Source organism: Pelmatolapia mariae, linkage group LG23, assembly GCF_036321145.2.
Source record: "Pelmatolapia mariae isolate MD_Pm_ZW linkage group LG23, Pm_UMD_F_2, whole genome shotgun sequence".
In the NCBI taxonomy this organism is placed as follows: domain Eukaryota; kingdom Metazoa; phylum Chordata; class Actinopteri; order Cichliformes; family Cichlidae; genus Pelmatolapia; species Pelmatolapia mariae.
The window spans coordinates 9,507,354-9,531,873 of record NC_086246.1 but is presented as its reverse complement, the minus strand read 5'-3'; the positions used below and the strand labels follow the sequence as shown (position 1 = coordinate 9,531,873).

At 40.6% G+C, this 24,520-nt stretch overlaps 2 protein-coding genes across 8 annotated transcripts in view; one reads left to right on the top strand and one right to left on the bottom strand.

The window, feature by feature from the left end:
• Positions 1–11,299, bottom strand: part of LOC134621062 (dedicator of cytokinesis protein 9-like) — a 124,574-nt gene extending 113,275 nt beyond the window's left edge. For 4 of the 7 annotated variants that reach the window (XM_063467469.1, XM_063467474.1, XM_063467470.1 and 1 more), the window contains exon 1: positions 1,354–1,822. In XM_063467469.1, coding sequence (XP_063323539.1) covers positions 1,354–1,515 — 162 coding nt within the window. In that variant the 5' untranslated portion in view covers positions 1,516–1,822. Of the gene's footprint in view, positions 1–1,353; positions 1,826–10,911 lie in introns of those variants that run through there. The other 3 variants (XM_063467472.1, XM_063467477.1, XM_063467475.1) reach the window with 2 other exon arrangements.
• A 1,001-nt stretch (positions 11,300–12,300) lies between these two features.
• LOC134620461 (bone morphogenetic protein receptor type-2-like) overlaps positions 12,301–24,520 on the top strand; it is a 44,351-nt gene continuing 32,131 nt past the window's right edge. The window contains exons 1-2 of the mRNA XM_063466627.1: positions 12,301–13,227; positions 23,050–23,235. Coding sequence (XP_063322697.1) covers positions 13,149–13,227; positions 23,050–23,235 — 265 coding nt within the window. The 5' untranslated portion in view covers positions 12,301–13,148. The remainder of the gene's footprint in view (positions 13,228–23,049; positions 23,236–24,520) is intronic.

Genomic DNA, 24,520 nt, shown 5'->3' with positions numbered 1-24,520 from the left:
TGGATGGATGGATGGATCTGCAATGACACCTGGGACCTGCCTGCACATATACACCCCTGTCATCACAGTCATCTGTCAGTTCTTGCCCTCTTAAAACACCTCTGCCAAGTTGAACTAGCTAGTTCTGTTGTCTGCTGACTTGAAGTTAGGCTAACACTAACTTGGAGGTGGTTAAGCTATGCTCAGTTAGTGTGTAGGCTACCCCAGCTTTATCCAAGTCCCAAGGACAGAAGTATTCAGTCAATGCTCCTGCAACTAGCTGGGGTGATCACATGGAGATCCATGGTTTTCAAAGATACACTGGAGAGCCTGGCTACCACAGCATTCTGCAGCACCACGCAATGGTGGTCCCTCTGGTATGCGCTTACTTGGTCAGGGGTTCATCCTACAGCAAAATAATGACCCAAAACATAAGTCTGAGCTATGCCAGAACTACCTCAGGAAAAAAGAACAAGATGGTAAGCGTAAAAACAGTCTCCAGACTTAAACCCCATCGAGCTGGTTTGGGATGAACTGGACAGAAGAGTGAAAGCAAAGCAACCTACAAGTGCCACACATTTATGGGAACCTCTGCAACAGATACGGGAAGAACTTTCTGGAGAATATTTGACTTCTGTTGTAGAAAGATTGCATTGGTGGTATGTTTTGGGTCATTATCATGCTGGACGACACATCAATGACCCATCTTCAGTGTCCTAGTTGAGGAACGGAAGTAATCGTCCAAGATTTCACAGTAAATGGCCGCATCCACTGGCCTCTCAATGCAGTGATGTCGTCCTTAATCCTTAGCACTTAGTAATGTTATAGTTTTGGGCTAATGCACCACCTTTCTCATGATCATCAAATGATGGCTATTTTGATTCCATTCCCATTTTCAAATAATTGCACCAACAGCTGTGATCTTTTCATCACACTTTTTTTCTGATGGTCTTGTAGCCAAATTCCAGAATTCCAGCCTTGTGCTTGTCTATAATCTTGTCCCTGACATCCTTTGAGAGCTCTTTGGCAATGTGGGGTTTTTTTCAGGGTTTTGGTTGATATTCTGTTCCTGTCCATTAAAATGAAACTATCATAAAAAATTAGACTGTTTATTTCTTTGTAAGTGAGCAAACTTAAAATTCAGCAGATCAAACATTTTTCACCCAACTACACTGGACAGATTATTTACTGGCCAGTTATTAACCAATTAGTAAACATTAATTATCGTGTTGTTATTAGTTACTGATACATAAGTATTAAGTGCAGTTTAACTATCAATTTGCTTTTTATTTGATGATGGTTAATATGCTGACCGTGTTACTGACTTCTTGGAAAATATACCTAAACACAAGACTAATATTTAGTGGTAGTTACCAGTGTGCTGGTGGGAATCCACAGTTGAGATCCCCTTAGACTTGATATTTCCACTTGCTCCTCCAGAACCACCAGCTCCACCTCCCCCTTGATGTAGCCACAGTTCCTCTCAAGGATGGAACGCAGCACCTCCAAGAGAACCACGCTGGTGGTGCATCCCATGGTGCTCACAGATGCTCACAGGCACCATGCAGGAAAAGCTGAATTTTTGCGACACAGATACAGCAGCCCCAACTTTGTCTCTCAAACTTGACCTCTTTCCCACAAAGTCCTGTTGCAGATGAACTGACAGGTATCAGATGATCCCCCGTAGCTTACAAGGATTCCCAATCATTCCATTTGAAACACATTCACCATTTTGAAAAGCAAATCCAGCAAATCTCATCCTTCTGTTTGCTGCTCAGTGGGGATGAACGGCATGAGGCTGCTGAGCTGCTCTTTCAGTCAGAGCAGGGCGTTGACTAACAGCCTCTTCTTCGTTCTTTGGGGATGAGGATGCTCAGTTGCTCTTTCCTTCTCCCTCTCTCTCCCCTTTCGTCAACCTCGTATCTCACTCATTCTTGTCACTCCCCCGCCCCACCCACTCCTTCTCGCTCTCTCAGCAGCCCCCCCGCCCCCAACCTACAGTCATGCAGCTTAGTCATTTATCTGACTCTGCATGCTTTGTCAACAGTACAAGCAGACTACTACTAACAAAAATGCAAACACAGACTCACCCACACATAAATCACCTGCTGCAAACAACGTTTTACTCTTTCTCTTTCCCCCTCTCGCTTGATATTCTTTTTCCCACTCACACTGGAATTACAGCAGATGCAGTAATCTTTGATGTCATTTAGTCTTAAAAGGAATGACTTAACTTCCCTTGATCTTGTGTGGCAGTCACATGGCCACTAACACTTGCCTGGTATTACTTTTACTGTTATTTACTGGTCGCTGTCCTACTGCGTCATAGAACAAGCTATAAAATATACAGGTGTGTTTATTTACAACAATTTAAATGTATATTCTTCATCTTCTCTGTGGTTGCTGGTGTAAATATTTGATCAGTGGTTGACATACTCACCTACTTTTAAGTGGATGATGTAGCACAATGGGTAACACATGGGTAACGCATCTGATTCTGATAGGAGATATACATAATTGTCAGGATGTCGCAGTCTCCCCTGGAGACATGGGTTCGAATCCCACTTCTGACACAAATTATTTATGGCAGCTGGATAGTGTAGTAGTAAGAGTACACACCTTTGAAGCCGGAGTCACAAGTTCGAACTCTGCCCAGTATCCAGTAAGGGTCCTGGCGCTGCTGAATGAAGTTATTTAAATAAATTCACGTGTACTGCAATCAATTTTTTTTCTATTAAACTAGTGTATGCATGAGGATAATTGTAAAAATACACACATACAGTTAAGACTTTTGAGAGAATCTCATATAGTAGTGTCGGTTACTGGAACCTCAACTTTATTCCTACAAAAGGAGTTTCTAGGTCTACTGTACACCTTGGAAATCTTAGGATCTCCAAGGACAAGCCAGCATTGGCCTGGTAATGATCTACCTTCAAGTAAATGTAAAGGCTAATTTACACCATTGAGGCCTGATCTCAAAAACTGACATAGAGGTAACTCTGTCTGTGAAGCTGGATTTAAGAAATAAGTACTTAAAGTTTTAAAGACGTGTTTAGCACCATCTTCTGTCAGTATGGAACCTTACGTCACCGATTGGTTGGTCGCTGTCAATAGACTTAAACTAGCAACAGAACCAATAACTCAGGGAAATATAAAGAGAGTAAACTAAAAAAATCTGTTTAAGGGGACCACTTTTGTGCTGCAACAATAAGTTTTATGTTAAAATCAAGGCTATACTGTCTACTTTCTGAAGCAGTAAGTGGTTGTACGTTGTTTAGCTAACTGCACTGACACAGGAAAATCCAGCTGTTAGCCATAATGTTTGTGTTTGTAAAGCACTTTAAAAATAAGGTCTATCTGTTTGAGTCAGGTGAAAGCTGGTTCAACCCACTGTTATAGCCAGAGGCAGCACAAATGTGACCCCCTTAAACTGATTTTTAGTTTTAGTGTCCCTTTTTTCCCAAAATAAATAACTGCTGTAACAGCAGTTATTGTAGTTATTGGTTGTCTTATTAGTAAGATTTCCATTAGTTTATGTTAGTTATGTCAGTTTTTGAGAGCCGGCCTCAATGGTGTAATCAGCCTTTATACATTTACCGTTTCATTTCTACTTCAAGCACATTGAGGGGATCGTTGTTCCCAGACTCGCGGCGTGGCGTGCGTCATGACGCATCGCGATGCCTTCACGGACACGCTCCGGTTGGAATTTAAGATTTCGGTTTAGTTATAGATGCAGTTTTTTTATGTGGGTTACACACTGCTTTATAATCCTGCTATATAAATACATTCGGACTGAATTGAAAACAGTCAGCTGTGGTGGAAAATAACATCTATGAGCATTAAATTCTATAAAGCTATAGAGCAAAAACTAAACAAAATAATGAACTGAAAAACGATAAAATGGTCTTTAGACCTGCACAGCAGAGCTCCACAGTTGACATTAATTCTCTATTCTGCAGGATATTTTTGCTACTAAATTCTCAAATCACTCACAACAGGCATTCTGTTTTCACTTTTGAAAGCTCCCTTTAGAAGTAAGGACAATCACCTGCATGTATATATTAATTTGTCTTTCCCTTTTTAACCAGCTGAACCTCAAAAAGCATTCAATAAATACAAAGATTTTTTTTATCTTTTTCCATGTGTTTTAAAGCAGACTGCAAAACAAAAATAGGAAAATCGCCCTCAGTCAGCAAAGCAAACATTATGCTTTTCTCATGTGCACATCCTTGAATAAGTCTTTATTCTAAAGTAACTTGAAGCCTGTAATGCCAGGAGACATGGACCAATGCTGCCTCCCAGAGGCTGATACTAACAGTGCAACAACCCCGATAACTTGCTGGAAAAAGCCAGGAGACACTTCTAACCAGAGTACATTCTGAAAAATCTTTCTATGAAACAAAACAAAACAACAAAAAAGCTCCAGATATATGGTCACTAAAAGCTTTGCCCAAACACTGTAACACTGCCCAGTGTGAGCAAGCAAAAGAATGGTTTCACTAATGTGGTTTGATTTGATTTATTTAGTTCAATTACACACAGCATCTCTTAACCACCTAGGATGAAAAGAGGAATGGAATTTTTCCATTTTAATGGGGTAAGACTATAGGCTGACAGGCAAAATCAGGAAGATAATATGGTAAATACGGTACAAAATAATAAGGATATTATATGATTATCCATCCATGATATGGCTCTCGTTAAATGAATACAAACAATAAAACACAGGTACTTTTAAGTTAGTTGAGGATATGGGTCCAAGCAGGGCTGGACTGGGACAAAAAAATCAGCCCGGGCATTTTGACTACAGACCGGCCCACCAGGTATTATAGGAAAAACCATAAAGCCTTTGAATGAAAACAAACGTCGTTGTGACAGTGATGTACACTGTCTTGTTGGTATATATGTATCACTCTAATAAACTTAAACCTATACCATCCTCCCTATTCTGGTATTCTAAACAGTACTTAGCAGAAACCCAAAGACTGCTTGGTCGAGTTAACCTCCTGAACTATCTACAACATATGGTGGAAACCTGACATTAAGACAGAGAAGACTACAGGTGACACATGACCATTACTGAATATTAAAAATAATAAATGACAGATTTAGTGATATTTTCATAAACTATTTATTTACCACATCAATTAACATCATGGCAGGGCAAAATATTTTTTCTAACATGGCAACCTTTAAAAAGTGAAAGGAGACAGAAAGACAGGTGAGAAAGAATAAAACTTAATTGACTTTTTGATGGCATTTTACACAGTACTGGTACAGTATCTAGAAAATGTGGGAAAATACTGGCATCATATACAGTACAGTGGAACCCCGACTTACGAAATTAATTCGTTCCCGAGGGTCTTTCGTAAGTTGAAAATTTTCGGAAGTCGAAGCACCCATCGCACCTTTTGAGTGAACGATAGGCTATAGGATAATTGCTAACTGCAACAACAATACGTCGCTGCCGGCGGAGCTCACGGGCACGTCACTGCAACCTCCCCTGGCTTCTGCTCCGCGGCTGCTGAATGACCCCTCATCTGGGACTCTCCTCAGCTCTTTCTGGGATAGTGGCGCGGCTGCCCCTCTGTTGGTCTTCCTTGGTCTCTTGTGTTCTGGGGGCCTCTGGATGTCTGGAGTTTTGATCTCCTCCATACCTGCTTCATGCCCCGGAGGACGGGGCAGTGGCCCCCCACACCCTCTAGCAGATCATTACATGAAGGAACCTTTTAAAAACAAGCGCGTTCATGCTCACAGGTGTACACACGGGTGATCACACACACAAACTACATCCTTTTTGGCTCTTACCTCAAAGCACACTGTGCGCTGTCAATCTTACGTGCTGCACAATAATGTTTAATATTTAATATTTACTGTCATATTCCCATATATCATTGTGATGTTGTTTATTCTATTACTCTCGTTTTCTTCTGCTTGTTTTCTTTTTTCTTTCTCAACAGGTGATCCAGGTGATCGATATATGTATTTTTTGTCTACTTATTCTGTTGGTTTTTGTTTTTTGCCCTTTTTCCCCGTCCCTCTTCTCAGCTGTTTTCCTTTCCCTCTTTCTTTCTCCCCTTTCTTTCCCCCAGTCAAGTCTGTCCCGTATTCAGCAAGTGAAAATAAAATAAACAATAAAAGGTGAATCAAATAGACCATTACGGCAAGGCTGGGATGGTCCATTTGGTAAAGTAAATCCGTTGGGCATCTTTCTTCGCCTTTAGACAATAATTCTGATGGCAAAAGAGCCAAACGGGACAGGCAAAAAAAAAAAACAACAACAATACCTCACTCAAGTGGAATAGCGAAGCGCAAGTACGAAAGCCAAGGGGGTTGTCACATGATTCGGAAGGCATTGTGGGCATTGTAGGCATTCTGGGCTCAGCCAATCAGAGCCAGCGGATTTCGTTACACTGGCATTTTGCCGTAACACGGGCAGAAATATTGCCGTTAAGTGCCTATTTGTTAAAAGCTAGACGTTTTAAATGAGAATAAGAAAGAAAAGTATTTCTTTGTGCCCCCCTTTCCCTGTTAATGCCCTACCTGCCCCCCTGGCAAAACTTTGCTAGAGCCGCCCCTGCACAGTTACCAGATGTCAGCTAAGTAAAAAAGGATCCTGGCGTTATTTGTCTCTCAGAAACAGTTCATAACTTCCCTTCAACTAATTCATGTCACCTTAATGACATGTCAACCTGTTTCTCCATCACCTGTTCAGCTCTGATGATTCAGTAAGGACATCTCCTGGTTTCATCTTCATGTTTCCCTCTCACCAGATATCCAAACCGATATCATGACCAGCAGCTTTTACAGCTGTGGCTCCAGCAAACATCAGCTGATACTAGAAAGTAATATTAAATCAATTCTAACAACAGCTGATCAAGCTTAAACGTGCTGCTGCCGCTGGTTTCCTCTTTCTGGCGCAAAGTGGGCGATAAACAAACAAGACAGATGGGACTTGTGACAGAAAAGCCGATCAGCTGATCATTGATCAGTTTCATGATTGAAGTAGCAGCAGCTGCCTCCCCTTTCCCTCATCCACCTGCTGGCCTCCACCACTTTCTAATTTTACTGAATCTGTGGAAGCTCCGCCATAGCCACCACCAAACAATTGAGTTATTTTTACACATCTGCCAGCATCTGGCCAATCCGCCACCTTTCATTGTTTACACCGTTACGGGGAAAAAAACAACAACAAAAAAAATCAGCCCATAAAAACGAAAAATTACCATCGGCCCACCGGACAAATGCCCAGTATGCCCAATGACCAGTCCAGCTATGGGTCCAAGGACAGTCTCATTGAAATGTGAAGGGCTCAGATCATGTTCCCATTGTTCTTTGAGTGTTACTGTGCTTCCTCTCTTCATCTCAGGCACAGAGGCCAAAAGTTTCATCATGGACCTAAATTTAGGCTAAAAGTAATGAATGCACTCCACCGTGATTTGGGTATTGAGGGCCTGCAGGTATTGACAGAGTGAAACAGGGTCCACATGAACCCTGCAGAAGAGCGTTTTTATTTAAAAAATAAAAAAAACCAAAAAAAAACCCAACATGTTCGGATAGAGTTTTAGTAGCTTTAAAATTAGCACACTGTTGCTGTTTTTTGTTTCAATCTAAGTAGGCTTCAAGTTTTCTAATTGTATCGCTTTTTGTCCAACTTTCACATGTCAGGATCCTCAAGCAACCAAAGAGGCCATGAATGTTTTCCACATAAAAAACCTATTTTTGCACATGCTCCACAGAACTGGATATGCAATTGTGTCATCTGGGTCAGATAAAATATTTTCTGGTCACTGCCCATTTTTCGCAGACACAAGTGACTACACAGCTGATTGAAATAGCCACTGGTTTTTTTTTTCATGATGGTTATTTGAAAGTATTTATTTAAAAGAGACAGTGCATGCTAATGAACATCAGTGTCATATGCCAGAGTTAGCCAAAAGTCTACGTGTCTCGACCTGGCAGGTCAGACAAAAACAATAAATAAGAAATTTAACAACAACATCAGACAATTTATAATGATCCAGTTCAGACAACAAATACATAAAATTACATGAATTATCATACTTATAAAGTGTAACTATTTACAATTTTACATATAAAAGATAAAACTTTTCATGAGTAATTATCATGTTTAGCTCTACAATGTGTTTTATGGCTTTGCCAATCACGATGGCAGGAAAATCTGGCTAAACAAAGAAGAAATCTTAATTTGGGAGTATCTTAGTCTTGTTTCACTTGTTCACAGAATAATTAAGATTTGTTGAGCTCTGCAAAAGACTCTTCAGTTGAAATGCAATAAATGCTTCCTGCCAAATCTGAGGCAAAAAACCTCCAATGAACAAAACAGCAGCCTCAAAACACACAAAACATTTTGCAACAATTCGAAGCCTCTCCTATACACTCACTTAAATTACAGCTACAGGCCATGCAGCAGAAATAAAAACACGGCAAAAACATGCAGAGACAATCCAAAAAACATGACGTGGCGTTCAAACAAGAAGCAGCTTCTTCATTTGTGAGCCTGCAGGCATTAAAAGGATCAGTGGCCTGTCTGGTTTGGTTTAGTTGGCAAAATGTCAAAATCATGTCATGATGTTGGAATTTCAGATTACAGTGATGCTGACTTTGGTTGTTTTCTTACAACGAATAAAAAAGAAATAATGTTTCTCCTGCAGTCTCCTCTACACCAGACTGACCACGGTGTTTACTCCACTGTAAGGGTGGTAATGACACAGAGCATGAGGTAGCCTAAATAAAGAAAGCATGGAAACCACATCGTTTGAAAAGGCCTAGGCTCAGCGATCAGTCACAGCAACTCAGGACCACAAAAACCAGCAGACAACCAAATGCCCGGCACCATCACAGCCCCTGTATCATGTCACAGATATAGGTCAGCAGTGCTAAAGCATCTGCAAATCTGCAGCTTATCTCTGCCAGTTTTTTAATGCTCTAATCAGACCAAATCCTCTGGAGTGGAATTGACTCTTAAGTGGAGTTCCACGGTTCCACTGAAAATGGGAGGTGATATTAAGGTATCAGGATGCACATTATATGGTTAGCGTCTCTCACTTTCAGACATGTACAGGGGCCACGAGGTTATTCAGGCTCATTAACAAAGAACCTAAAATATTAAAAGACAAAGACAGAATTTAACTGGGCATGAGTATGAAAAAGTGGGCAAAGGCAAGGCAGGGAAATGGCAGAATGATGTATAAAATGTCTAAGTAAACATTTCCCACAGTTGGAAGTCATTATTAAAATGCCATAGGCTGCCCTTAGTGCTCTACTGCTTGGCCTCCACTTTGTTTACTAAGGTATAGCTGAGAGCCAACCACGCCTGCAGTAACTACAGCGTGTGTATGAGCACTTGTTCCCAGAACTGGCCTCACTCTTGAATTTAGACGATTTATTGCATCTACAGGTATTCATAATTGATGGCACCGCGGGTGCTTAATGTGACACCACATTACGGAAGAGAAAGAGGGCAAGTTTAAAAATAGCCATCATCTCATCCATTTTTAAACACAACCCAGAGATTTGATTCAGTATCCATTATGCGACGCCACACACTGGCCTAAGACAGAATTAATAGTCTACTGTGACATAACAGAAATGAAGACTAACACTACATAATGGATTGTTTTTATGTAAGTTGAAGAGCTGTATGTACAGCAGCCCATGCCCGTCTACCAAACACTTCCTGTGTTTTTCTCAATCCTGTATCCTTGTTGATTAAACCACCAAGCAACCACAGTCCAACACCAGCCAACTTCATTTTTGCTGGACCAGAGTTTTTAACTTAAATTAACAACTGAAAAGATATCTCAAGTTATCCTGGCTTCTGCTAACTATTTTCACTTATCCTATTTTTACCTGTGAAAAATCGTAGAAGGATATTACTAAATTTAGATATCTACATGTATGTAGTTATTCATCTTAACTTTTATTTAATATTTAAATTTGCAAAGAGAGAAACAGAAAACAAGATATAAGGGCTTGACAGAAGTCTAAATGACAAGTCAGTTAGCTTAATATAATAAATTAAAGCAAGGGTGAGGTAAAGGTAGTAAACTCAGCCTACCAATATCTTTGAAGCTTAACATTTAAAATATGACATAAATATTAATCTAATCCATGCTTTAAAAACAAAAGATTTTATGGTTTAAGGGTTTATGTGTTGGACAGTCCTTGGTTGGGTGCCCTGTTTTCTGAGTCTGACAATGACAAGAATTTATGACATGACAGTCATGCAACAATTTGTGAGCTTTACAGGCGCCGGTGGATCACGTTACTCTTAAACAGAGCTGTTTTATTTCTCCTTGTTTCCACTCTTTACATAGACATAGTTGCATGTGAAAACCCCCACTGCAGTGTTTTTAACTATCCTGATGAGCTGGTCAAGAATGATACATTTTTTATTTGTTTCTTTTACTATTACATGTGCCACAGAGCACACAAGTGCAGAATAATCTTCCTTCATACTGTAAATAAGACAGGCATATTTTGTTACCTTTGTCATTGTGTGGCTGTTTGGTCATTGTCTAGTTAAAAGATGAAACTGTGCGGGTCAGATGACAGAATGTACCAAGATGTGTATGGATGGGTGTGTTTAGCCTTCATTACGTTAGAGCTGGTGTATGTTTCAGTTACCTGGCAACCTCTTCGGGAAAACAGTAGGTCGTGGAGAGTGTAAGTATATGCACCAGAAATTGGCAGTTTGAACATAACAACAAAACAACAAAAAGTTGTGGATGTTTTTGATACAGTAAAACACGCCATGCTTTAGAAGTACTGCCTTTGAGCAAGGCACTGAACTTTGCACCAAACAAATTCTCCTCTGTAGCAAGAACGAAGCAAACTACTCCAAAGGTACACTGCATGATACACAGTGGGTCAAATATGTTCATTCACTTGTGTGAGCCTTTCTCTTACCATCAACACTGACGTCCTGACAGCCTCGGAGACGCTCTGCCTCAGCTCTGCGGCGGTTCCCGGTTTGTTGAGACCCCGGGTAAACTTCCTCGCCTCCAGTGGCGCAGCAGCCATAGTATAGCCCACCTTTCATCAGACAGACATATCCCGCGACGAGCACACGGTGTGCGAGGTTGTCTACAAGCTGTCGCTGCAAAACGCAGATACTCTGCGCTCCGGGATGTCCGACGTGCCTAAGCGCAGAATCGTGCAGTTTTATTCTGTCGTCATGCTTTTCGTAAACTTAACGCTAGCTCGATCATAGCGGACAGTGTAGCCCAGGATACCTGGCGATTGCGTCCCCAGTCAACAGCGACCAGAGAGCAACATCCAAAATCCTGCGGTGTCTCGTCCCGGCAGCTGAGGTCCCTTTCGCAAACAGACACGCCTCCTTTAATCATTAGGACAGAGCTTTTTCAGCCATCATGTTCCTATCTGGCCAAGTTCTGTGACTGCATAGTGTAATTGTTTCCTCGTACGATAGTGAAAGCTGCTGTCAGGTGGTTCGATTCCAGTGGGAAATACATATAGCCTGTGGACTTGAGTCAGGAAGGAAATTCGTAAAACTCTACAAAATTAAACACGACGAGCTACCCGCTGTGAAAAGGGAGCCTCGGGAATCAGAGCCCTTGAGTTGAGCTCTGGCCGAAATTAACTACCCTTGAAACGGGAAAAGTTCTAATGTTTTTCCGTGGTATAGATTATGTGAGGTTTAAGTGTTTTCTGTCTCTTTCCAATATTAAAAGCTTCAGTGTTTTCCATTGCAGTTATGGTTATTTGTTTTATATATTCATAAAAGGACTATATAGGAAAATATATATAGGAAAATTTAATTTTTGAGATTATATGAGGGAAAACCACACACCGGTTTGTCATAGGCACGGGCTAACGTTGCCACCTGCTGGAATAATTACAGTGTACTTTAACACTTATAATGTTGTATTCACCACACAGAGGCAGTAAAGTAACACTAATGAATGAATAACAAATGATGCCTTAAATGACAATTAGAAAATTCTAAGTATAAGTAGGTAAATGCAGGAATAATACATTATATTTGAGCATGTTTGACTGTTATCATCTTTTAACAAACAGCAGTTATTTATTTGTTTTTATCAATACCTATCGCTTTGTACTATAACCGTGTAATAACGTTGGCGTATAACAATGGCGACTATTTTTCGAGAGCTTTTCCATAGGTATAGGATGTTAACGTCAGGCCGGTGTTTACAGTAATTAACGTTTCGACAGTTCCATCTACAGCCTGAATGCAGCACATGATTCAGGGTGTTGTATCCATAGTCTGCAGCACAGTGGCGCTGGCTCACCCCTCCCGCGGTGGAATTCTGTCCTCCACCCCCAACACGAACCCACAGCAACCTGATACCGGAGACGAGCGGTCCAGACAAGCCTGCAAACGAGGCGTTCCCAGCCGCCCAGTTCAGAACGAGAGATATCCATCTCCTCCCTCCGCCATCTGTCAGCGCCGGAGGAGTAGTCGCGGTGTACCGCACACCAGAAAAGCTCAGTATAGGCGCCACTGATTTATGAATTTTGTTTTCTTCTGTAAGGAAGCGCGAGAAATGAGACGGGACAGAGAAGTAACTGGCTTGGAATTAAGCTAGCGTCGGTTAGCTTCGGGAACAGTCAGCTTGCGACCTATCCGGGCTAAGTGGCTAATCTTTAAATGCTGAATTTATAGCTGTAAGTGTCGACGACTGGACATTTTTATAAAGGGTTAAAGCTGAGAGTGGTTTGAAATCTAGACGAAAGAACTGAGTGCCTGTTTTTTCGTGGTATTTACCCTCTTTACCCTAAGTTTTGTAGTACCAGACAGTAACCCCTGGCAGCTAGCATGTTAGCTAGCAGATATGGACGTTCCTCGCTGGCTAGTTGTGGATGGCAGATCCGCCAAACAAGTTAGCCGCTCGGCTCGTCTGTCCAGGCTGTGCTGGGGTCGGAAACGGGACTAACTTAACTTTCATTTGCACTTAACGATCGTGAACAAATCACCGAGCCCAACCTAACAGCGTTACTTTTTTTTGCACAATTGCTCGATGTATTATTCCATGTCCGTGAGAGTAGTTCAAGTTATGACGTGAGGGAGAGGGTCTGAAAACAAAGTGGGAACTACAGAAGAAGTAAAAAGAAAACTCGGTGGACCTCTAACTACGAGACCAAAGTCAGTCAACACTGTCATGGCTGTGGGCCGAATCACGATAAAGTCGCTTGCTGAATTTGGAATTTGCTTGGCGATTTTCCTGACTTCAGTGGCTGGTGAGTGTGTTACTGGTAAATTGATTTTTGGTTTGAGAGAAAATGTGCTCCTCATTAATATTTAATGCTTTCCCGTTGGTTTCTCCTTCTTTCTATACATTCGCCATGGTGCAGATGTTTGAATATAAAACGATTTTCGTTTTTTGTTAATTTTATTTATTTATTTATTTATGTGAGTGTGTGTGTGTGCGTGTTTTGGCTGTGGTTAAAAAAAAATTCCGAAAGACATTTTTTGCTCCTTGTGTTTGTGTGCGTCTGCCTCATCTGTTTGTTTTTTCTTCTCCCGCATCTTGTTGTCTGGTTAGGTCTTTTCTGGAGTCTTCTATGGCACTCATATCATTGAATTTAATAAAACATCATAGATATCTTCTCTTAAGCACAGCAGCAAATTCACCCCTTGGTTATTTTAATCATTGGGTGTACAAAAGTGCTTGGAAAAACACTGCCAAACATACTGCAGCCATTGTCTGCCAAGTTGTGCCCCCTGTTCAAGACTTTGGGCTGAAGCCAGGCTTCTGTGAGACCTTGAGTGTGATAAGATAGTAGCAGAGCTGCACAGAGATAGTGGAGCAGTGTATGCGGGGAAAGGAGGAGAGAAGAGGGAGCAGGTGGAATGTGTGGGAAGGTATTTTAAAAGATGGGTGCTTTAGGTGAAGTTCAAGATTGTGCTCAGGCTCTGGCACCGTGTTTGAAAATAGGGGGGCTTGTGTTGCATGGTTTGCCCATCCCAGTGCGTGGGTGTGAATGTGTGTGCTTCTTAATAATGTATTATTATTTCTGTGAGTGTGTGTTATTGCCTAGGCTCCTCCATTCATTCATAGACAGGTTATTATCAGAAACCCACATTTAAAACTGCTGTTGCATAGGAAAGTATAAGAATGCAGTTAGCAAAATTGGAATACACTGTGTGACTGTGTTCATATTTTAAAGCTGCCTGCGGATGGTGTCCCTATTTGCATTTAGAGTTGTATTTAACAGACAAGGTGGTTTTATCATTTATATCATTTATAACATGACATTGAAGTCTGCTTTTTTAACCTATTGTGAGACCTATTGACTGGGGTTTGTAGCTATCTAGTGGAGAAAAAGCATGATTCAATAGACAAACATTTCTTGAAGAGAGAGCCTTTCAGGTTGTGGCTAAAATAATTTACAGAGGTGCTTTAAAAGACAAACAAAAAGCAAAATGTAAATTGTGGTGATGTCATTTGATATCATTATAATATACCTTACCTTTATGACTGTGGCTTACTTGCGCCGACTGTCAGAAGATTGACATATTACCTCAGTAATCAACACAATTGACGCTTATGTGTGTATGTGTGGTGTAAACGACCAATAAATCCAAATCGTTGGACTGTGCAAAATTAATTAGGACAGCAGTCAGACTTTGTTGCTGTAATGACTGCAAAGAGAGAAAGAAGACAAACTGCTTGCTCTCTATGCTGTTGCTTCATGAATGCAAAGCAGACACATCCCAGTGCACCGATCTTGAGGTCATCCTTGGAACGATGAAGATGAGAAGCAGCACAGGGCTGTATATCTGGCAGAAGTGTTAGTCATCTCTCTGACTCAACGTCTTGCTTTTTTTTTTTTTTTTTCCTCCTCCCCTTGTCCCCTTTTCATGACTTTTCTGTTACCTCTGTTCATTTCTGAATTCCCTCTGCTGCCATGTGTTTAACCTGTTTGCAGCTGGGCCTGGGTCGTCCTTTCGCTGACTGTCCCTGGTGACTCGTCAGTATGTGGGTGTGGGTGTAGGTGTATGCCTGCTGCTCCAATATGTCGTGTAGAAACCGTTTCAAACATGGCACGAACTTGCACACCATACCTGCAGTGCGACCACAGGCTTTCTTTGTAACAGGGCTTTTATTTACAGAGAATTCTTTCCAAGTAAGGCCCAACTTGTAGCATATTCATGCTGAAAACCTGTGCGACAATTTAAAAAATATTAATTTTTTTTACCACAGCCAAAAACTTAGTCTTCTACCAGGTAAGCTGGAGATTTGGGGGTCCAAAGAGGATTATAGTAGCACCAATATACTATAGAATAAAAGGCCTGCTCATTTGCTCCGCTTGCCCAAACCTACATTGTCTCGAGGGCCCCATACTGTGGCGTTGACAGACCTACTGTTCCCTAGCCTGGTCGCCCCTCTCTAGCCTTGCAAGGCCACAGCAGATCTCTTGAAGCTGTCAGCTTGGCCGCCACATCAGTGGCTCAACAGAAAGTGAAGTTAGTGGCTCAAGATTACAGACTCCTGTTGGACTGTGGTGTGGTTGTTAGATGTGCATCCTGGCCCACATTGTAGGCCATGGAATTCTTTTAGCCAGGTGCAAACTGCTGTGGATCCTTTGATTTGCTCATTCTTTTAAAATGCAAGTTTTGCTCTTAACTCATTTTGTGAAGCACTTTGGCATGCCTGTGGTTTTTAAATGTGCTATATAAATAAAATTGTATTGTATTGTAATTGTATTGGAAAACATGTAGAAGAGGATGGATCAGAGTTATTTAAATATCACTCTCAATAAAATTTGAGGAATTTGTCTTGGTGGCAGAGAGGTGGCGAAGATGGCACAGAGAGAACTTTCCCTGAGTTACAGGCTGCACCTATCAAATATTTTTAGGACAGTTAAATGTTGTCAAAAATAGTTTCTGCTTATCTTTTGTTCTTTGAAAGCTATTTGAGAGAATTAGTAATCCAAATAGTGGCTTATTATGATGCACACTAATATAATATATATGTCTTTACTCAGTGTCAGCAGTGTGAAAAAATTACCCAAAGCCCACAAGCTCAAATTACCAAGCTGTGTCCACTTGGCCCTCACCCTACACTGCTGAGTGTGCATTAAGCTCTCAGGATGTGATGCCGTACATCCTGAGAAGCAGAAGGATAGTAAACAGGAGGACAGTCACTCATAAAATGCTAAAATATCAGCCACGTAGAAGCAGAAATAATATTTACATAACTGGACCAGTGCAAATTAGAAGCTTAGGCTGGAGAACATAAAAGCACTGGCCTCACTTTGATTCCATGATATTTTGGTTGGTCCTCGTCATTATTTTTTAAGATGTGATACTGACTGCAGATAGAAACAGACCAATGGATGCTGGAATGGGCAGGAGGTGGGAGGCCATTTGATCTCTAATACAGCCAGCGTTGTACTCTATTAGCTGAAAAAAATCAATGTGTCTCTCTTCCAGTACCACTGGTTTAAGTTCTGGGCGGAGGTAAAAGCAGCAAGAGATACAATAGAGCAGTGTTTAACATGCTTCTGATTTGGCAAAAAGGAGAAATTAGCGGATGCTTTAGAAAACAAAAGGTGCAACCTTGAGATGGTAACTCAGAGTGACAGCCTATGATTAGTACGAGGCATTTTCCTTGACCAGTACAGAAAATACATCTAGAGTGTGCAAAAAGTGTTGTTCAGTGTGTGGATTAACAGTTCTGCTTGGGTTTGTGCGTACTTACATGAACAGAAGCTTTAAAAAGAAGGCAATCTGTTAACTGCCACTTATGTGGAATTTGCTGCAAATGCGTATCCTCCTCTTTGTAGGTTTTAAATCCTCAGACGTCAGTATTCCTCATGCCCACATTGACTTACAGTGATAGCTGCAACAGAATGAAGTGCAGTTATTATGTTCCATAAAATTAACATTTGGTAGGAAGTTAGACCAGATGTCTTGATGCATTCTCAATCATCCAGGAAAGTAAATCTCCAAAAGTTGATTCTGTTCATCTGGACGTAGCGTTTTGTGGGAGAAACGTTTCGTCACTCATCCAAGTGGCTTCTTCAGTCTCAGCTGACTGCAGGTTTCCCCAATCTTATAAACAGTACATTTGCATAATGACTGAAAGATGTGCACTGACCAGATGTGCATTTAACAAAAGTAAGGGAAAAAAGCAGCAGAAATGAAGCAGGCCAGGTGATCAGATAAAGCACTTGATATTGGATTAATATTGGAATTCAGCTGGTAGTAATGTTTTAAAACCTGTATAAAATCTTGATTTTGTTCACCTTGACTTTTTTTTTATATGGAATATCACACTTTCCAAAGCATGGTTGCTGTATTATTGATGGCAGTATTAATTAACCTGATGGATAATTGATGCATTACCTTCAGTTTTTTAAGTCGGAAATTCAAAAGCATGAAACATTCTTTACATTTCCAACAAGCATTCAGCATTTTTGTGAGGTAAAAAGTTAATGAAGTTACCTGGCTGGGACTACAGACGAAGCCTGTCACATGATGGCTTAAGTGGTCTTAGTCATTCATGTGCACTGCCTTTTCTTACATGAAAAAACCCCCAGATAATACAAATGACAGTGATGGTATCATAACTTACCTTTATTTACTGTGAGATTGAGTGTTGTTTCCACTTCTTTATTATTTTTAGTCTTCCTTTATTTATTTTATTTTATTTTTTTCAACTAAAGAGTATGTCTTAAATATATTAGTTGAATTGTTTTCCAACTACTGTTATTGGGTATTATCTTGCTACCTTTAGCCCCTAGGATAACAAAGGACATTAGCTAGTCCTAAGCTATTAGTCACTTGATTTATAGCCAATTATTTGATTTGTAGAGATAGATTGTAGCATGGCTGTGGTAGCAGGCCTCTCGATGACAACCTTAGCTTAGCCTAAGGATTCTCTAGAAGTGTGTTATTCAAACATTTTAGTTGTAAGTAGGACACTGGGAATGCTTGTCATCATAGAGGTGGATCAATTATGCTGTTCCAACTTGAGTAGAGAGGAATCTAGTGTTTTTGATACTTTATTTGCTACTTACATTTGGAACATCTCTGCTAGCTACCCAGCGCTAACCAGAGACCACCTCTCTGCAAAACAGTGTTGATAGGAATAATTGATGCCGGTGGGAAAAACAAAAAAAAACAAAAACATTTTGTAGTTTCTAAACTAGTTATCACAATACCATTTAGCTGGTACAGCACTGATGCAAATCACAGTAAAGGGCAACTCAGGAAACCAAGAACATATGCATATAACATTCTTTATCAGCCCTGAGTTCAAACCACTTTAAAATACAGTGCCAAATATATTTCAAAATGGCAGAAAATATGACTGATGATAGCTTAAACTAGTGATGACTGTCCGCTCTTTGCATGGTAGCAGCATAATAAATTAACTACCAGAGTCATTGGCTTCCATTCTTTCTGTGACCTAATTGTTTCAGATCTTTTTATTGAGCTGAGATTTTAGTTGTGCAGAACATTACAGCACGTGTTAGATCTTAGAGAACAGGTGAAAAATCCACCATATCAGACAGCCACAGTCCTCTGGTAGAGTGGGTGGATGTGTAGGGGAAATCAACCAGTCAAGCTATTATGTAGCCCGTCAAGCCTGTACTTGTTCATTTATTCAACGAGAAAATAATGGTGTTATAAACACAGACTAAATTCAGACACAGCCTAAAATGAGAGCTTATCCATAAATCTGAGATTATCCTATACGCGCAAAATGATAATAAACACCTCTTCGGTCTAGTTCTCATCGGTGTTTTCATGAAATATTTGAGAAAGTTTTAAATATAGAAAGAGGGTGGGGGGTTGGGTTTTAGTATAAATACATGGTGGTCCGTAACGAAGGCCTTTAAGCTTTGAGGGGCAGTACAAGCCACAGGATTAGCATAACTGTACCAGACCCAGACAGATACAGACTGAGTGGTGGTGGTGGTGTTTTTTTGTTTTTTGTTTTTTGTTTGGGGGGGGGGGGGGCAGTCCCTGAGGCAACAGATGGGACAGATTAAAGCCCACTCTCCTCACCCCCCATCTCCAGCATCTTAAAACTCAGCCAGGGGACTTGAAAAATTGGGAGTGTCAGCAAATACCTTAAATTCCTGTCCATCGTACCTCAGCAGCAAGCATGCACCCAAATAACAATATAATTTAGAGACACTAGTGTTTTAATGGCTGTCGGCGTGCAGCAGCTTGAGCTCTTGTGACACTGAAAACACCGTGCTCCTGGGCAAAGATAATGCCCCTCTGCATTTTCAGCATATTTGTGTTGTGTCGAGATGCGAAATGAAAACGTAAACACTAGAAGGAAATGAGTGTGTTTTAGTAGTACAGGTGTTGGAATATATTTTTTTGAGTCAGAATCAGCTCTGTTTAAAATCTCTATGTGCAGCATACTTTCAGCTCCACATAAAAAGCAAAGCAAGAGAGCACATCTCGCATCCTGGAGTAGACCGTGATCGCGTGCCAGCAGAGATGATGGTGTGTGCGTGATGCACCAAGCACATTTCAGCCTTTAGTCAAAAAACCCTGCGCTGTTTTTTTCCCTCCTTTCCTTTTCCACCCTGCGTCTCTAATCTTGAATGTGTGGAGAAAAAACAGCCAACACATCCATGCACTGGGTGACTTTTAATCAAGTCTCAGACTGCCGTCTCTTGCATTGGTGCTATGGGCCTTGGCAGCACTGAGAGAGGGAGAGAGAGCCAGATTAGATCGCTGTTGTTTTTTTAGTAGGGGAAGGGGGTAGTCCACAGGAGTGGGAGGGTGCACTGAAGGCCAGCTGGGGGAGGTGGAGAGAGATTAGCAAATAACTGGGCCATGGGTAAACACTCAGCAGTGCCCGCCACCATCCAGTGAAGAGGCACAGAGCAGTAAACTACTCCGAAGCCTTCTGATATGACTACCCCCTCTCTCCTCCCCTCTCTCCTCCTCGGTCCACTGGCCTTGCCTGCATACTCTGACCCACAATTTAATACAACAGTGAAAGCCAAGATTATATAGCAAGCACCCAGGTACAGAGCCTTCCATGACCAATCATAAATGCAGAAAGAAAAAACCAAAAAACACAGAACTCAAGTCAAGTAGAGTTGCAGGCAATCCAATGAAAAGTGATTACTGGACTGTTCCCATGGCTCAGACTGCAAATGAGCAAAGCCTGGGTCACTTGGCTTCATTCCATGCTCCACTGTCTTCCTTCTCAGGCTACCTTTGTATATTGAGCTACTAAATTCAATAAATACATTTCAGACGATGAATGTCTTTTCCTGTAAAGATTTAGATGTGAATAGATGCTAAAGAAGTTGCCGTGTGACCCGTGTTCTCTGTTAATCTTGTGCATGCTTGTTATGTGCAGCCACACAAACAGAATGAAACTATTGAATGTGTTGCAGGTCAGTCAGTGTGGTATAATGATATTTTAGCCAAACAGGCAATCATGGGTTTAGATTGGGTGGGAGTGAAGGGATTGGGGGACTGTGGGCACGTTGCTTGACAGGATGAGGGCTTTTATTTGTTTTTATACCCCAACGCTCTTGTAGATTAAGCTTTATGAACAGGGTTCATGTCATGACTTTAAATACTAATAGAAGTATTAATAAATAATTTTAGTATACACTACTATTTTTATTTTATTTCTACCAAGCCAGGCATACGAGAGTGTTTAACTGTTTGTGGGTGTTGTCACAGGCTCTGCACTTCCTTCTGTTGTCCCTTTATGTTTCTCCTCTTTGTACTAGAGTTGTTCTGACTTCCACCATCTATACCAGTCTTATTGCTGAATTTGAGTGCTGAAAAATGATAGAAAATGACAAAAGAAAAGATGATTGCTGATGAAATCTATACATGTTTAGCCTTCCGCCTTTTTAGAAGTGGCTATTAAATGTAAAAAGGGAAAAGGCCAATGAAAATTATAAATGATAAATAAGAGGTTGAAAATACATCACCATATGCATATGGTGGACAGCAATCTTGTATTTATAAACAAAAGCGGTGTGAGATATGAGTAAAAGACAGTGAAGAGGTGCAATAATAGCTGTCGTTTTCAAATTAAATTATGGTCAGAGGAGTCCCAGTGAGAAGCTGGGAGGGTCTCTGCTATCCATGTGTTCACAATACTGGGTATGGCACAACTAATACACAGCCCATAGTAATCAGTTTTGTCAAAAGATTTCACAATGGTTATGTTTCAGTCATGCCGTACTCTCGAAAAGAAAGCCTGTAGCATAAAAATACACTGCTTAAACGTGGGTGACCTACGGTTTAATACTGTTTCTGAGCACATCCTCTGCAAGATGTGATGAGGAAGCACTGGAGCTGCTGCCTTCCTCCTAACATGCTGCTCTCGGTACTTTCTGCTGCAACATGTGGATAAATTCAACGCTTCAAATAGCTGCCAAAGTCAGTCGTGGGGGCTGTGCTGCAATTGAACAATCATGCTTGAAGTGGAGGTTTTGGCAAAAAGTTTGCTGACTCACTGTCGGAACAAATGTTGGGCAGGATCATTTCTTTTGCCATGAACAGTAGAACAGTCTTTTATAGAAGTTATTTTGAAGTGTTTTGTATTGAGGATCCTTTCTAAAAAGTATTTTAAATAGTATACCTGATTTCCAAGTTCTTGGTCAGAAAAAGTGTTTGTCTACCTCTTTCAATATTAAAACACCTTGGAATTGCGAAATATTTTCAACAGGGAGAAAATGTAAGAAACACACAAAAGCTCTATTCAGACACTGAGATTTCACCGACGTTATTCAATAAGAAAAAATGTGACTTGAGAGATCAGTTATTTTTCAAATCTTCAAAGTAAAGAAAAATGAAAACACAGTTGCATCAGAAGACTTTCTGTGCCCATTGTCAACCGTGCAGCATTTATTTGTCATATTTAAGCTTGGTGGGATATAAACAATATGAAGCCATATATATGATAAGACGTTAGTGTGTGTACCATTTAGTAATCAGAATGCAACACCCTGCTAGAATTTTACCGGCTAACCCTGGCAGAGCCGTCAGCCATTTCCTCATGAAAATGAAAATTCTTCAACATAGTTATAACCATGAGTTTGAACTCCTTTCCCGCTCTACACAGCATGCAACCCACAGAACAGAAGGCAGTGGGGAGCCCACAGGTTGAGGGTCGCCGAGGCCCACAGTAGACCAGGGTTGATAGCTTTATCAGATGATGGGAGCAGCGGAGGAGAGTTGGCTTCATGCCCAGCAGAGCTACCACTCCATCATGTCACCCTCTGCCCACACAAGCTAGCTTGACCTTGGGCTGAGCACAGCCACTTTCCTTTCTCCGCCCCTTTAAACAGTTTTCAGCCCCCCACACCCTCAGTTGCAGGAAAGGGAGGAGCTGGGAGTAAAGGAAACTAAGTAGCATATTATGTCTCCCTTATCTGAAATTACCCACGGAAGCATCCTGTGCACACATTTCTTGCTGGCATGGCACACAGTTTTCCAGACATTCACTGCACATTAAAAAAGGAGAACGGACACATTCTGACTTCTTACACAAAAATCAACAATATTACACTAGATTCAAGGTTTATTCTGATTTTATGTATATCTACCTATAAAATTGTTTCATTATTTAGGAACAAGGTTGGAACTTAACCATGCACACTGAGCTGCTTAAAGTCTGGTCTTCTAGACACTGCTTTTATTACTCATCTTTTTATTGATGTTTTTTAATTGGTGCCATTTGGAACCCTTTGGCTCCACTCCTCACATACTCCTCTGTATGTGAATGTGTTATGTCCTTCAGGCTAGAGTTGAAATTGGTATTTGTATTGATCTTCTGCTTGAGAGAAGCAGTTGTCTTTGTGGGAAGACTTAAAAAAATAAATAAATAAAATAAATATATATATATATATATATATATATGGATCCTTCCAGTGCCTACCTCTATAGCTCCTTGAACACACACGTAAACACACACACACACACACACACACATACACACACACACACACACACACACAAAATATCTCTCTCTCTAAATGTATATAAAATAATAATTTTCTTTTTTCTTTTCTTTTACATAACATACATCTTTGCTCTCTGTCTCTTCACAGCGGCGCAGGGTGAGGTGAGGGAATGTGCCTTCACAGACCAGCAGCAGCAATGGGAGGTGGAACGAGTGGCGGGGGGTGAAGGCCGGGTCTCCCCAGAGAACACCACTATCCGATGTGCCAAAGGCAGCCACTGTTTTGGGCTGTGGGAGAAAACTCCTCCAGGAGAAGTGCGCCTGGTCAAGCAAGGTATTTTCACTGTGATTCACAATTTTTATTTGTTAGATTGTGAAAAGTCACCAAAAAGCTTAGAACCTTTCTGGCTCAAACAATCTTTGTGACTGCAACAAATATGCTGTCACTAGTGGGAAAACCAGGTGCTAGTTATTTTCACAATCCTTGATCAATCTTAGTATATGTCAGTTGAATGTTTAATCATTCCAGGTTCTCGGCATGAAACTGTGTAATTATTAAAGTAGTGGACTGACAGAAAATTAATATCATCAGTTTTTAATTACTCAGTAAAATTGTTGTGTATAGACCTGTGTGGAAAGTACTCCGTACGTTGTGGCTTAGCAACAGTTCAGCTCATAATACACCTACAACTTGATTTTTAGCATCATATACTAGAAAAGTACGTATGGATCTGCCAGGCTAGAGGAAAGCAGGAAAACCACAGAGGAGATTCACTAATGTAGTGGATGCATAAAAACACATGCTGTCCTGCTTTACTCATGCAGGTGAGGAGAGCATGTGTTGTTTGTGAGTTTTAAATGCTGACTTGCTACAAGGGTTTGGTACAGCAGGTAGCTTTATATGTTTAATTTAGGTTTTATGCCTAATTCCCTTTCTGACACAGTCACAACGAGTCGTTGGAATCAAACCAGCAACTCTTCACTTGCTGGGCAAATGTATAAGTCACTACAATATGGAGCCATTGACTACATTTTAGGGCCACAAAAACCAGAAGACAAAACATCTGTGTTCGATATGCTTTAAATGCGGAGAAGAATGAATTCATCGTTGACATATAAAGCTGTCGCTTGGATGTTCAGAAAGGTTACATCCTCAAACAACACATAAAGGAAGACAGAAGGGTGGGTCGAATACAAACCTGAGAGACTTGTATTTATATTGTATTATTTGTCACAGTATTTTTAGTATTCAACGTCATGCGGTGCCCAATGTTTTCATTTGCATTTTAAAGACATTTCCTCCATAAATTGTTTCAAAAACCCATAAATTGGGACACAATTTTAACCAGAATGCAGTAAGAAAAATTACAAATCCTCCATTTTTGTTTTTTCAGTCATCATCAACCGTTCAAATCATTTGCTCAAGATGTAAATAAAAATGTTAATGGTTCATACGCAGAAATCTTCTTGTTGCAGGCCCTTTAAAAGTCATAATCTGCTGCTTTCCTTTACATTATAGTAAATTAAATAATTGGGGGTGTTGGTCTGTTGGAGAGACAAATGTTTGAATCTTTATCTGTTTTGTGACATATTAGACTGAAAGATTATTTAAGAAAAAG